Below are 16,720 nucleotides of genomic sequence, written 5' to 3' on the forward strand. Positions count from 1 at the left end.
ATCGCACTTGCACCGGGCGCCGCAGCTTATTCTCGTTCTTCTTGTAAAGTTTAATGGCGTTTGGCAGATAAAAGGTGCGTTACCGCCACCTTATGTCGGTCTGCCAGTTGGAGCGTGGAGCAAAGAAACAGGAAGTTCACCCATTAAATTGCCCTCCAAATAAAAAATCATAACATCAAAAAAGTTAAATGCTTTTCAGAAAGTCAAATACGCATTCGAACAAACTTTCCATTGTAAACTGTGTCTGTCCCAAAGGTTTCAATTTAATAATTAGATGTTCCTTTTGCGCCTCATGGGAACTGCAAACAATACATGCTGCACCGTTTCTTGACAAGTGCACAAGTGAGTGCCTACATGCATATTAATTCTGCACAAAGTATTGTTCAACCTGTTATGTGAACGTGTAGGTATAACATCTTCTCTCCTTTTATACCCACCTCCCAGATGATTTCCCACCGTCCTCTGAATTTTATATGGATGCCGAACTTCCTTTTTCTTATCACAACTTTGTTGCCACAGTGATTAAATGGACTTTTAATTCTGGCTTTCACCTCCCCCTTATGCCAAGGCTCCACTACATGTATATCAGTAATTTTAAGTGATTGCTTGGGTAGAACGTCTGCCACCTCGTTTCCTTCAACCTCAACATGGACAGTAACCCATAGGAAATGACTACACCAGCCTAGACCCCGCAGCCTCAGCAGATGTTGTCCAATCTCAAGAAGAATGTCTGGTCTACAATTTGAAATTTAATAGAAGTCAAGACTGAGAATGTGTACTTCTTCAAACCATTCCAGGGCTAAAATAATAGCAACCATCTCAGACATGAATACTGATACTTTGTCTGATAATCTTAATCTGAAAAACAGACACCTTTTTCTCCCTTATTGGGGAGAGAGAACCTGTGGGATGTTGAATGCCGGGTGAAACGTGAAATCTTTGTGTTAACTGCAAGTCTGTGTCTTTGCTATTGCTTTGCTGACGCTGAGTGCTTGGTGGTGGGTGCCGATGCTCCTTTTGCTGGTGGGGGGAGGGAGGGAGTATTGTTGCTCGCTGCTGCTTATGCACGGGAGGGGGGAGCTGGGGAGGGACTTGGGGGAGGACTTTGGGAGCTTTTATGTTTATCTGTCATTCATTCTTTGGGGCACTTCTCTATTTTCGTGGATGGTTGCAGAGAAAAAGCATTTCAGGATGTATATTGTATACATTTCTCTGACATTAAATTGAACCTTTGATGTTTTGTCAACTCTATGAGTCAACTGTCTGATTTGCTGAGAAGACAACATAATAGCTAAAACTTGGATGCTATCATAAGGGGGCAACTTGATTAGGCTTTAGTACGATGAAGGTCAGCCTAGGCCTTTGAACTTCTTTTATTCAGATGTGTGGAATTTCTTTGGATCATTTATCAATCTTTTCTAGTTCAGGTGGTTGATGGAGAACCATCTGTCTCCTTTCATAGAACCCATCTCCAATCCTGCATGTCTTTACTTCCTTGGGCTTTTTTTGGAGTAAGCCGTGACATAGCTGCCAATTCTATTGTTTCATCACTATCATTCTTGTGTGAGTTGCTAGACGTCACTATAGAGTCTACGTCATGTCCATGCTGTAATTCCTCGGAGTGTGAATGGTGGCGCCATCTTGGAGAACTGTCTGATGTAGGGGGCATTTCCCAAGGAGGAGCTACACTGACAGGACCGCCCGCTTGGTGAACTGGAGTTACACACTGACTTTGGTTCTTTGTTCTCCAGGTCTCCATACAATGCACTTTGATTAGATTACACTTATCATGTTTTTTCACTCATTCAGTTAATGCAAAGATTTGCTCTCTGTCATACTGCTTTTGTAGTGTATCACAATTTTCCTTCATCCCTATCAATTTGGACGATCTAAAGAAAACTCTGTTGCCAACCCACCACCAAATCAAGGATCCAGTAGCACAGGGAGGTATCGAGGCCTAGGTCTTGCAGTTTAGTAATTAGTTTTGAGACGATGGCTATGTTGAATACTGAGCAGTAGTCAATGAAAAGCATCATTCTTCAGGTGTTCCACAGCTGAGTGAAGAGCCAATGAAATGGCACTTGCTGTTACAAACCAGAGAAAATCTGCAGATGCTGGAAATCCAAGTAACACACACAAAATGCTGGAGGAACTTTGAATATTTTCAAAGAATATTGTCAACGAAAGGTTGCCAAAGGGTTTCAGCCCAAAACATCGACAGTACTCTTTTCCATAGATGCAGCCTGGCCTGCTAAGTTTCTCCAGCTTTTTGTGTGTGTTGCTGGCACTTGCTGTTAACCAGTTGTGATGGTAGGCAAATTTGAGCAGATCCAAGTCACTTCTCAGACAGGAGTTGACATGCTTCTTGATCACCCTCTCAAAACACTTCATCACAGTGGATTTAAGTGCTACTGGACGATAATCATTTAGACAAGTTATTACTTTCTTCTTGGGGACTGGTATGATTGAAGCCTGGTTGAAGCAGGTAGGTATCTCAGACTGCCGAGGCAAGAAGTTGGAAGACTTTTGTAAATACTCCAGCCAGTCGATTAGCACAAGTCTTCATACTCAAGTATGGTACCTGGGCCAGATGAATTTACTCTCCTGACAGATATTCTCATATTGACCTCATAGACTGAAATCACAGATCGTCAGGGGATGTTGTGGGTTTGTGAAGTTGCCTCCGTGTTCTACTAGTCAAAGTGTGTATAAAAGGCATTGAGCTCACCTGAGCACGAACCTTGTTATGTGACTTGGTTTTGCTTTGCAGAAGATGATGGCATTCAAATCCTGCCACACTGTTGAGCATCCTTCTGTGATTCACGTTTTGTTTGCAATTACCAATTTGCATGTGAGACGGCTTGCTGGAAGTCATGCCTAGGTTGACCTCTTGAACCTTCCTGGATTATCAGTCCTGAACACCACCAATCTAGCTATCAGCAGTTTGCAGATCTCTTGGTTCACCCAGGGCTTCTGGTTGGGGAAGACTCTGAATGATTTGTGGGGTGCACTCATGACAGCTGTGGTGTAATTCACGCAGATCCTTTGATATGGGCCAGTTCACCAACTCCAAAGCAGCCCCATTGCTGCTCCTCTGCCTCCCTTGGCCACCTCTGTGTTGTCCGTACCTCTCGCGACTTGCTTTTTAACAAGATGAAGGGTTAAAATTGAGGACATGTGATGGGCAAGGATTGTGCATAAATGTCAACAGATAAACATCAAGGCAAAACCGAGGGCATAATTATATGAAGGGAGTGGCGATAAACAACGGAAGGGTAGATTGTATCCTGTAAAACTGTACATTGGAGGATGAAGGAATGTGCAACATTCTGAAAGTATGAAAATAATGTTAAGTATTGGAAATAATCAGCATCAGGACATCAATAATTAAGAATGCCAAGATCTTATTGAGCTGCAATGCAGACTTTAGTTTCTAATTAACTCTTGTACTCTCGTGTTGTATATAGTAAAACTTATTTGACAATGGATAAACAATTGGATTTGGTTATGATAATACAAGTTCTTAAAAATGCAAGGTAAAGCAGGCTGATTATAAACCTCAAATCTACTTTGGTGATGGGGTATCATCCCGGAGAATGAGAGTGGAAATTGGGGTGGTGGGTGTTGGTGAACACTGATGAGGTATCATTGTACATAAAGGGAAAAAGGAAAAGGCCAAGTAACTAACTTTGATGGCAGCCATTCAGAGAGAACGTGCAAACTCCATGGAGCATGGAAGGTCATGATTGAACCTTCCTCTGGAAATGCGTAGCAGCAGCTTTCCTACAATGCCACTATGCTGCTCCCAGTCACTGAGCCTCCTTCTTAACCTATCTACGGCCTCTGACATAGTAACCCTTCATCTGGCTGACTTTGCCATCCTCTTCCAACACTCCCAATAGTCTTGTGCTAGTGTTACGCTAACCCGCTATGCTACCATACTGAGCCAGAGTCAAATCTCCAGAATCAAATTTTATTTGATAACAAGCCTATTAATAATCTTAACACAATAATGTTATTAGGGACTAATGCAGTGTTTTAGCACTCTGTAAAAGAGATCTTTTAATATACAAGGAGAAAAAAATAACAATTCTCTTCATCCCCCTTAAGCTTCCCAATGATGCTTGTTGGAAATCATGAATGTTGGAAGGTTTAGACAATGACGATAAATATTCTATTAACAGTCACTATCAATCATTATAATATCATCTTCAATCTTTATTACTAATTTCATTTGTTATCCGCCAACTCTAACCCTTAACCTGGCTTGGATTTCCCCTCTACAGAGATTTACACAACATCTGAAATGAATGAGAGTAGCTAAGATACATTGGCAGAAGTTTTATTGAATATAGAAAGAATACATTTTTCCAGGCTGATACAAGTACAGATATTACAGAAGTATTAAAATATTTCCAATTTTCCATTTATTGATTTCAGACATGGACATGCAGGAAAATATCTGGCATTAAATGGCTTTGAAGTTGCAATTGACATAAACAATGGGAAATTGGAAACTTTACGTAGTTACTTGCAATGACAATTACTGCACACCAGTCGAGGTTACAGGTCAGGACTTGGACAGTGCTTTATCTGCTAGGACCTGTGACTGAAGTACAGAACAATTGTAGAATCTCTGCTATCTAAACAAGTGGAATATGCCAAAGAGGTACAGCATGCAAAAATTCTAACAGAAGCAAGACCAATCACCGAATTTCAATTGCTGAATTAGAAGTATACAAAAACTCTTCAAATATCTCCCCACACTAACTTGTGTGCTTAAAATCATTACTGTTAAATGCCCTAGACATATTTAAGCATCTGTACTTCATGAACAGTAAATCTCAGGCCCAAGCAGCTTAACTAGATCAGCCATACAGGACCAAATGAACATTCTGCTTTGTACAGATTTTTAGTGCACGTTCAAACTAACTCAAATTTTATGTGGTATAAAATGATAGCTTTACATGTGCCAGTGTTTGAAAAACAATTAGTTTTCTGAAAGTTTAGTGTCACAGAGAAACTGAGCTTGGAACACAATGACCATGTCTGTGGATTTTGGCAAATCTTAAAGAGATAGTTGCCCTGATCACTCATATTTCAGGCTGCTGAGCAGAAGCCTGTGGCTCTGGAGATTCCAAACGCTGATGGAAATTGGTTCTTTTCCGTAACTTCTCAGGAGCTTTCCTCCATAGTACAATCTCCTGTCAAAATAAAAACTCTTGTTTAATAGGCTCAGCTTTATATTTTCACTTGCTGGATTAGAACCAGCCGGTGATTTAGACAATAATCTAATGCAAACACAAATAAACTGGCAGGCTATTATTTATTTTGATCATGGGACACAACTGAGATATTCCTTTAAAAGGTTTCATACTTCCACTTCCAAAAAGCAGTTCTGGAGGACACACACTTTGCTTTCCTTCTGACTCAAGACGATACTGGCAATTGTAACTGCACTACAGTTAACTGACATCAGTTAACAAAGCACATTAGAAATTAAACATACCAGTTAGGACCAGGAGCAAGGTGCTGGGTAGCTTGCTCTGCCTTCAATAGGATCACCATTGGTGTGATCCTAACCTCAACTCTACCTCCCCACCTTTCCCAAATAACTTATCATCCCCTTTCTATTCAAGCTTTTCTCAGCAGCACAGCTGTGTTGTATCAGTGCTGGAGGCCTCACGCAGGTTGGGGTGCAAGAAATTTGAATAAAGGGAGAGAGGAGAGGGAAGGGAAATTGGCAGCCAGTACAGAGTACCCTTGTGGCCATTCCCCTCAATAATAAGTTTTCCATTTTGGATACTGTTGAGGAGGAAAACCTACCAGAGGAGCCACAAAGACTGAATCTTTGATACAGTGCCACCATGGCTCAGAAGGAAAGGGGGACGAAGAGGAGTGCAGTAGTGACAGAGGATTCCACAGTTAGAGGAGTAGACGTGAGATTCTATGGATGTGATAGATTATTAGCAGTTTTGGACCCCTTATTTAAGAAGGCTATGCTAGCATTAGAGAGGGTTCGGAAGAGGTTGGCGAGGAATGAAAGGCTCATCATATGAAGAGCGATTGATAGCTCTGGGCCTTTACTCACTGAAATTTGGAGAATGAAGGGAGATCACCTTGGAACTTATTGAATAATGAAAGGCCTATATAGAGTGGATATGGAGCGGATGTTTCCTATGGTAGGGGAGTCTAGAACCAGAGGGTACAGTCTCAGAATAGAACAATATCCACTTAGAACAGGGGTGGAGAAATTTCTTTAGCCAGTGTTGTGAATCTGTGAATTTCATTGCTAAAGGGGGCCATGGTGGTCAGGTCATCGGGTGTATTCAAGGCCAAGGTTGATAGGTTCTTGATTAGTTAGGGCAATGAAGGCTACAGGGAGTAGTCAGGAGAGTGGGGTTGAGAGGGAAATGGATCAGCTATGATAGAGCAGACTCGATGGGCCGTATGGCCCAAGTTTTCTTTTATGTCTTACGGTCTTACTAGGGCACATGTTAGCGTAGTGGCAGGCACAAAACTATTATAGCTCAGGGTGTCATAGTTTGGAGTTCAATCTGTTCGTCCTCTGTAAGGAGTTTGTACGTCCTCCCCGTGGAATGCAGGGGTTTTCTGGTTTCCTCACACAGTCCAAAGACATTCTGGTTAGTAGGTTATTTGGTCATTGTAAACCTTCCCATGATTAAGCTCGGGTTAAATCGAGGTTTGCCGGCGGTGTGACTCAAAAGGCTGGAAGGGCCCACTCCACGTTGTTTCTCTAAATAGAATAAAATAAGTATGCTAGAGAGGATACAGAAAAGATTCAGGATGTTACCAGGATGTGACAGCTTGAGCTTGAAGAGACTGGATATGTTGGAATGGTTTATCCTGGAACACAGGAGACTACGGGGTAAACTTATAGCTTACAGAATTATGGGGGGGGGGCTTGTCTGAGTCTTTTTCACAGGGTAGTAAACTAGAGGGCATAGGTTTAAGGTGAGTGGGCTCAAGGAGCTCCATAATGTATAATCTCATCACATTATCTGTCCCAAGATTATTAATATGGATATATAACCAAATTATTTTATTGAATTAGTATTTTCTGGTCAATAGAGATTGGCAACATCTCCACAATCACCATTAGCACAGACACACCATAAGGCTGTGTGTTTAGTCCCTTGGTTTACTCGATTTATGAGGCTAAGCACATCTCCAATGCCATATTTAAGTTTGCCGATGACACCACTGTTGTTGTCCAAAAGGTGGTGATGAATCAGCATATAGGAAGGAGATTGAAAATCTGGTTGAATGGTGCCAGAACAATCACCTCTCACTCAATGTCAGCAAAACCAAACAGCTGATTAGAGGTTGAAGAAGCCAGGTGTCCATGAGCCAGTCCTCATGAGAGGACTGGAGGTGAAGAGGGTCAGTAACTTTAAATTCTTTGGCGCTATATCAGAGGATCTGTCCAGGGATCAGCACATAAGTTCCATCATAAAGAATGCACGACAGCAACTCTGTTTTCTTAAAAGTTTGCACTGCGGATAGTATCCTATCTGGTTGCATCATGGTCTGGTATGGAAACACCAATGCCTAAGAACGTAAAAGCCTACTATAAGTGAATACAGCCCAGTCAATCAGAGGCAAAGCTATCCCCACCATTGAGCATGTCTACAAGGAGAGCTGCCACAAGAAAGCAGCATCCATCATCAAGGACCCCTGCCCTCCAGGCCATGCTCTCGTCTTGCTACTGCCATCAGAAAGTAGGTACAGGAGCCTTAACTCCATTACTACCAGGTTCAGGAACAGTTATTACCCCTTAACCATCAGGCTCCTGAACCAGTGAATAATTCCACTCACCACAACTTTGCACTGATTCCACAACCTATGGACTCACTTTCAAGGATTATACCACTTATGTTCTCAGTATTACTTATTTACTTTGATATATTTGCACAAATTGTCTTCTTTTGCTGGAGGTCATGCTGATGTCAGAGATGGAGTTGAGAGGGGACGTCACGTGATGACGTAGGATCGAGACGCTGGAACCCAGCTCTCCCGTAAAAAGTTAATAAATTAATGTCTAAATGAAGAAAAGTTAGTCAGTACCTTCTAAAAGTTACTTATAAACTACTACAGATTGTGTCAAGCTATGCCTCAAGGAAGGAAGATGAAGAAAACTAATACCGGGAAGACTACGCAAGTTGGAACAAGAACAAGGCCCATGTCTACCGAGGAACCGCGGTCTCAGGTACATTATACCACCGGCGATACGGAACAGGAGACTGCGGCAACATTGGCCATTCCTAAAGGGAAAGGCCATCGTGAATTGCGCAAACGCGAAGGATGGAGCATGCGCAAACGGGAGCAACAAAAATTACAAAGCCCAGCTACCACTGCAACTGAAAGTGATAGCGAATCGGAGGGAGAGTCAGAAATTCCGGATAGATCAAACGAAAAGGGAGATAAAAGTCCTTCTAGAAATATAGAAAAGACTTTCAGGCAAATAATGTGTAAATTAGACACATTAAAAGTAATTAAAAATAATCAAAAAATACTCGAAAAAAAAATGACCAAAATGGAGATTATGCTTGATAAAATGACAAAGAGACAGGAAAAAATGGAAAAAAGAATTACGGACTTGGAAACTACAACGGAGGACATGGTTGAAAGAATGGACAAAATAGAAATTGAAAATACTGCTTGGACATCAGAAAGAAAACAATTTATGGAAAAAATTGATAAGCTTGAAAATTTCAGTAGACGAAATAATATTAAAATTGTTGGACTTAAAGAAGATATAGAAGGAGAAGATCCAATAAATTTTTTTCAAAAATGGATCCCTGAAAAATTGGAAATGGAAGGAGAAACTCCAATTGAGATCGAAAGGGCTCATAGATCCTTAAGGTCAAGACCTCGAGCTGATCAAAACCCACGATCAATTTTGATAAAATGCTTACGATACCAAGACAAAGAAAAGATCCTGAAGGCCGCTGCCCAAAGTGCCAAAAATAGAAACGGGCCATTGATGATAGCAGGGAAACCAGTTCTTTTTTATCCTGATATAAGTTACAACCTGTTGAAGAGAAAGAAGGAATTTAACCCAGTGAAAAAAGCCTTATGGGAAAAGGGTTATAAATTTACAATGCGTCATCCAGCAACTCTGATAATTTTTTTGGAGGAGGGAAAAAATTTTTTTCCCGATTATCGAAAAGCGGAGGAGTTTGTACAAGAACTTCCATCTATTCGCTAATTACACATAGAGGCTTCCAAACATAATGGATTAAAGATGAAGACAGACCCAACGAACAGAAGTGATGGACATTTATGGATATTATAGAAGAGAAAAGCAAAATTTTAGAAATACTAAATGAGAATAGTATTTTTTTTTCTCTTCTTATACATATACTTTTTTGTATTGTGGGGGGGCTGGGGAGCTTTGGATCGGTTACTGCGGGATTCACGTGTGTAATCATGGCAGTTGCCATGACCCGTACAGCAGAGGGGGATAATGTTGTGTTTTTTTTCCACAACATTAGTAGGGGGGTATTTTGTTTTTTTCTTTATATTTTAATTTTCTTCTATCTTTTTGCCTGGATGATTGGTGGGGACACACATAGCAACATGGAGATTTTTATAAAGATTTCCCAGGATACCACGAAAGTTGAAAGATTAGGTATTATTATAGATTGGAGTAATATAATTTAAAAAATGACTAATTTACTAAATTTTTTAAGTTTTAATGTTAATGGGTTTAATGGGCCAGTAAAAAGAAAAAGAATTTTAACATATATTAAAAAAATGAAAACAGATATAGCTTTTTTTTACAAGAAACTCATTTAACAGACATAGAACATCAGAAATTAAAAAGAGACTGGGTTGGAAATGTTATTGCAGCTTCATTTAATTCAAAGGCGAGAGGAGTTGCAATTTTGGTTAACAAAAATCTACCAATTAAAATACAAAACGTATTAATTGATTCAGCGGGGAGATATCTAATTATACACTGTCAAATTTTTTCAGAACTATGGACCCTTATGAACATTTATGCACCAAATGAAAATGATGTAAAATTCATACAGGAGGTCTTTTTGAATTTGGCTAACGCACATGATAAAATATTAATAGGTGGAGATTTTAATTTTTGTCTAGATCCAGTTTTAGATAGATCAACAAAGGTTGTTACAAAATCAAAAGCAGTAAAATTAACTCTATCATTGATGAAAGACTTAAATCTGATTGATATATGGAGAAGAATTAATCCAAAAGAAAGAGATTATTCATTTTATTCAAATAGACATAAAACATATTCAAGGATAGATTTTTTCCTATTATCAACGAATATTCAAGATAGAGTGAAAAATGTGGAATATAAAGCAAGAATATTGTCAGATCATTCTCCTTTAATAATGACAATGATAATGATAGATAAAGAGGAATCAGTTTATAGGTGGAGATTTAATTCAATATTATTAAAACGTCAAGACTTTTGTGATTTTATGAAAAAACAGATTCAGTTCTTTTTAGATATAAATTCACATTCAGTTGATGATAAATTTATAGTGTGGGAAGCAATGAAGGCATACTTGAGAGGTCAGATAATAAGTTATACTTCTAAAATTAAGAAGGAATATATGATAGAAATAGATCAATTGAAAAAAGAGATTACAAAATTAGAAAAAGAATCCCAAAGAAATATGACAGAAGAAAAACGAAGACAACTTATTAACAAGAAGTTACAATATAATACGCTCCAAACATATCGAACAGAAAAAGCAATTATGAGAACTAAACAAAGATATTATGAACTAGGTGAAAGATCACATAAAGTTCTTGCATGGCAGCTAAAAACAGATCAGACTTCTAAAACAATAAATGCAATTCGAACAAGAGTAAATAAAATTACTTATAAACCTTTAGAAATTAATGAAGCTTTTAAGAATTTTTACTCTGAGTTGTACAAATCAGAATCACAAAATGACAATGTCAAGATAGAAAGGTTTCTATCACAAATAACTCTTCCAAAATTAAATACGGAAGAACAGAAGGGATTAGATATGCCTTTTACATTGAAAGAGGTCGAAGAAGCCCTAGGATCACTTCAAAGTAATAAATCTCCAGGAGAAGATGGTTTTCCGCCTGAATTCTACAAAAAGTTTAAAGACTTATTAATTCCTCCTCTTATGGAGTTAATACGCCAAGCGGAAAGAACGCATAAACTTCCAGAATCTTTTTCGACAGCCATTTTAATAGTATTGCCAAAAAAAGATAGAGATCCTTTAAAGCCATCATCATATAGACCGATTTCTTTATTAAATACTGATTATAAAATAATAGCAAAAATCTTATCTAATAGATTATCTAAATGCTTACCAAAATTAGTACATATAGATCAAACAGGATTTATTAAAAATAGACAATCAGCAGATAATGTAACTCGCTTATTTAGTATAATTCATTTAGCACAGAAGAGGGAGGAAATGAGTGTGGCAGTTGCTTTAGATGCAGAAAAAGCATTTGATAGATTGGAGTGGGATTTTTTATTTAAGGTATTGGAAAAATACGGATTAGGAGTATCTTTTATAAAATGGATTAAAACCTTAAATACTAATCCCAAAGCTAAAGTAGTGACAAATGGTCAAATTTCAACACCATTTCAGTTAACAAGGTCAACTAGGCAAGGTTGTCCATTATCACCTGCTTTATTTGTGTTGGCGATAGAGCCATTAGCTGAATTGATTAGAATGGACCCAGATATTAAGGGTTTTAGAGTTAACCAGGAAGAATACAAGATTAACTTATTTGCTGATGATGTTCTGCTTTATCTAACAAACCCATTGCAATCATTGCATAAATTATCCTATAGATTAGAAGAATATGGGAAAGTATCAGGTTATAAAATAAATTGGGATAAAAGTGAAATTTTACCTCTTACTAAAGGAGACTATAATCAATGTCGATTAATAACCCAATTTAGATGGCCGGCAAATGGTATAAAATATTTAGGTATAAGAGTTGATAATGATATAAAGAACATATACAAATTAAATTATTTACCACTATTGAAAAAAATTCAAGAAGATCTTGATAAATGGATGGTATTACCAATAACATTAGTAGGTAGAGTAAATACCATAAAAATGAATATATTCCCTAGATTACAATACTTATTTCAATCACTACCAATACAATTACCCCAGAAGTTTTTTCAAGAGCTGAATAAATATGTGAGGAAGTTTCTTTGGAAAGGTAAGATGTCAAGAATATCGTTGGAAAAATTGACATGGAAATTTGAGCTAGGAGGGTTACAACTTCCAAATTTTAAGAATTATTATAAAGCAAATCAACTTAGATTTATTGCATCTTTTTTTGAGAAAGATAAACCGGCATGGATCAGAATAGAACTAGATAAAATAGGAGAAAACATACCAAGACTTTATATATAAATGGGAATCTAAATGGATACGGGAAAAGAAAGAATCTCCTATATTAAAACATTTGATTGATTTATGGAATAAGATAAATGTTGACGATGAGACAAAGAAATCCTTATTAGCAAAGAGATCTTTAATTCAAAATAGACTTATTCCTTTTACAATGGATAATCAACTTTTATATAACTGGTTTCAAAAAGGGATTAGATATATAGGAGATTGTTTTGAAGGAGGTATATTAATGTCATTTGATCAATTAAAGAATAAATATAAAGCATCAAACAACACTCTTTTTTGTTACTTTCAACTAAGGGCTTATTTAAGAGAAAAGTTAGGTCAAACAATGTTATTACCGAAACCCAATGAAATAGAAACTTTAATTCAAAAAGGAAAGATTAAAAAATTTATCTCTTGTATGTATAATTTGATTCAAAAACAGGCAATTAAACAAGGAGTCCATAAGTCAAGACAAAAATGGGAAAGTGATTTGAATATCAAAATTGAAGAAAAAAACTGGTCAAGACTATGTCTTGAGAGTATGACAAATACAATAAACGTTCGATTAAGATTAGTGCAATACAATTTTTTACATCAACTATATATTACACCACAAAAAATAAATAAATTAAACCCAAATTTATCTGATCAGTGTTTCCGATGTAACCAAGAAATTGGTACTTTTTTACATTCTACTTGGTCTTGCTCTAAAATTCAACCTTTTTGGACAAATTTAAGAGTTTTACTGGAACAAATTATTGGAATACAACTTCCACACAACCCAATATTACTTTTACTAGGTGATATTGAAGGGATAAAACTGATATCCAAATTGAATAAATATCAGAAAGAATTTATAAAAATTGCATTGGCAGTAGCCAAAAAAGCTATTGCAGTGACTTGGAAATCGGATACATATCTAAGTATAGATCGTTGGAAGAACGAAATTTATGGCTGTATTCCACTTGAAAAAATTACTTATAATTTAAGAGATAAATATGAAACATTTTTGAAAATTTGGCGCCCTTATTTACAAAAGACAGGATTAAATATATAGGTGCTCCGAAGATGAAATAATTGGTTACTTGGGGAAAGAAATAAATATATATACTAAAGTTTTTTTCTTTCTTATTTTTTTAATAGGGATGTTAGGGGGGAGGGGGGCTGGGTAACACTTTTTTTTTCATACACATTTATTCTGTAACTATTTGAAAACAATAAAAAAAAGTTTTTAAAAAAAGAGAGATGGAGTTGAGAGATGCCGAGGCGGAGGAGTTTCGGTGCCTGTCCATCTACACCGAGTGCAAAGCTGGATCACTGAGCACCAAGCCAGTTTGGAGAGATTGAGAATAGCTTCACACCGGGCAGCAGAGGTCTAGGTCCAGCATGTATCGCTGCAGCAAGGCTGGGTCCCAGTGCGCGGCCAAACCCGGTGTTTGTTGATTTAAATATCTGCCCAGATACACTGATGGCAGGATGTCGAGACTGGAGACGAGGGTCAGGTCGATGCCATTCGCTCTCCTGCAATGTTCGCCCCTCTCTCTGCAGCACTGAAACTGTGAGAGTGCTCTAGCTGCCTCGTGCTTTATGCCTGTGAGCTTTGCGGCAATTTGCCCAACTATATGATGAACGGAGACCATGGCTATAGGCCTACTCTGGCTGTTCTGGGATCTGGGACTATGGTCTCAATTTGGTTCAAAATGTTGTTGCTTGCTTTATTGTTGCATAATTTGTGTTTTATCCCTCTTCCCCTCTGCATTAGGTATTGGTCTTTTTTCTTAATTGATTCTTTTGGATTTCTTGCTTTGTGGCTGCCTGTAAGCAGACAAATCTCAGATTGTATCATTTCTATCTTCTTTGATAATAAATATAATTGAATCCTTTGTTAGTCATTGTATGTTATTTTTTATTTGTTCTCTCATATTTCTTTGTTCCACTGTGAATGCCTGCAAGAACATTAATCTCAAGGTAGTGTATGGTTACATATACATACTTTAAAAATAAATTTATTTTGAATTTTGACCTTTTTCTATTTTTCTCTCTATTTTAATCACTTATTTCCAATTCTTTACTATTTTACTTTGAATACACTTGAACCATTGACCAGATGCACAAAGAGATTTTTCCTCTCCATTTCCCAGCATTCTGTTGAAAGCTAAACATTAAACTCATGGGGTCTCTGTCCCATGCTGCTTATAAATTACACAAACTTCGCAAATTTTATTCATTTTTGTAATATAATTGTTCCAAGGTCATCCTGACGGCAGTAAACTATGACAACTCACTTTTACTCTCTCACCGTCTGCTTCTGACTACCAAGTGACTCTAAATGGAAGGAACACGTTTTACTGTGGTCTCCGTCATAGTTGAAAAGCCAAGTCACATCATTACACTACTCAGACTTCTATTTACTGTTTTGTTCCATCGACCATTCTACCCAGCTCAAGATCCCTATTTCTCCGCCCTGAGTCATAATCCATTCTCTACCCAAGGTTTTTGCCAATGTGCATATACTTTTTCTTTGGAGTCGGTAATCCACTCTGAAGGTTTGTACACATTGAGAAACTTGGACTTCTGCTTCCAATCCTCTCAACTGAAATGTCCTTTCTCCACTGTCTCCACCATCATTTCTCTCACCATGTAGATCTACAGCCTCATTTCCAGGAGTGCTCAGTGACAGTAGAACCTGATGACCAGTGGAGGACACTATTCACATACAAAAGGCACAAAGACAAATCTCAAGTGTCAGGCTGTTTACATAATCTCACAATCTCAAGGGATATTGGAAAAGAAGCAGTAACTCCAAGAATAATTCCCAAAATTCAAAGGAAAGGTAAACTGAGCCAGTGGTTGAAGGTTAGATTTGGAATGACTCACATCCCAAGTGATGTTAAGAAAGAATTTGGCTATTTATAGACAGGGAAAGATCCTTAAAGTAAGAGGGACTGTATGGCAGTAGCAAGTCAGGGGAGTATTTGCATGTAAATCAGAACTTAACGGAGTATAGCAATTAGCTCGTTGTTAATAGTGTGGCAAGGACCGCAAAAAGCTAAAGACACTTGCATTGAATAAGTGGTACCAGCACATTGGTCAGATGGATTATTTAATGCTGATAAAAATGTATTTTACAATGGGAATAAAAAAAAGGATTTTAAATGTTATAGATTAACATAACCAGAGCATTTAAAATTCCATAGATCCAGGGAAAACCCAACATGGAATGACGTGGATGTACTGGAGAGAGTGCAGAGATTCACCGAGATGTTGCCTGGAATGGAGGGATATGGGGAGGGATTGGTTAGGCTGGGCTGGTTTTCCCTGAATGAAGGAAGGACCTTATATAAAATGATAATTGGCAGACAGAATTACACAGAGTGATTGAAGTCTAGAACGCATTGCCACAGGTGGTGGAATCAAGTACAATCACTACAGTTAAAGGTATTGGATAGGTGCTTGACTAAGCAAGGCAAATGTGATTCGTGTAGATGGGCAAAAGGATTAGCACAGACATGGGGAGCTTCTGTCTGACACTACATACTGCTGTGTGGGTAAAGTCAAATCAAGTGACCTACTGGTGACACAATTTATTCACGGAGTTGCAAGGAAGAGACAAATTGGTTTATTATTGACACGTACCGACATACGGTGAAGAACTTATAATGAATGGATCTGTACCAACAGTTTGCAAAACTATGGTGCATTGAGGTAGTACAAGGTAAAACAACAAGAGTGGTGCAAAATAAAGTGTTACAGTGCAGTATAGGTAAACAAAGTGCAGAGTCACATTGAGGTAGATTGTGAGGTCAAGATCTTATTGAACTAGAGGAAATATTCAATAGTCTTATAAAAGTGGGATACAGTCCTTGAGCCTAGTGCATCCTTTCAGGCTTTTCTATCTTCTGCCTAAAGGGCAGGGGAGAAGACAGAATTGTCTACAGTGGGTGGGATCTTTATGCTGGATGCTTTACGAAGGTCATGAGAAATGTAGACAGAGCCCATGGCAGGGAGGCTGCTCTCTGTGATATGCTGAGCTGTGTCCACAACTTTCTGCAGTTTCTTGTGGTTATATGCGGAGCAGATGCCAAATCAAGCTGTGACGTGTCCAGATAGGATGCATTCTATTCAGCTTTGATAACAATTGGTGAGGGTCAAAATCAATGTGCCAAATTTCTTCAATCTCCTGAGGAAGTAGAAGCATTGGCAATACTGCTTGATAAGATATTTGACAGAATTACTTTCATCATGCACACAGAGTCCACACTGCCATTGCACAGTATTAGACTCAAATGAGAGAACTGACTCATCCTTCA

At 38.0% G+C, this 16,720-nt stretch overlaps 1 protein-coding gene across 1 annotated transcript in view; it reads right to left on the bottom strand.

Moving 5' to 3' along the window:
* Positions 1-4,326: 4,326 nt before the first annotated feature.
* The window catches only part of vps26a (VPS26, retromer complex component A), a 60,374-nt gene continuing 47,980 nt past the window's right edge, over positions 4,327-16,720 (bottom strand). Inside the window, exon 9 of the mRNA XM_073027173.1 lies at positions 4,327-5,204. Within this exon, the coding sequence (XP_072883274.1) occupies positions 5,094-5,204 (111 nt within the window). The 3' untranslated portion in view covers positions 4,327-5,093. The remainder of the gene's footprint in view (positions 5,205-16,720) is intronic.

This window comes from Hemitrygon akajei, chromosome 23, assembly GCF_048418815.1.
Source record: "Hemitrygon akajei chromosome 23, sHemAka1.3, whole genome shotgun sequence".
In the NCBI taxonomy this organism is placed as follows: Eukaryota; Metazoa; Chordata; class Chondrichthyes; order Myliobatiformes; family Dasyatidae; genus Hemitrygon; species Hemitrygon akajei.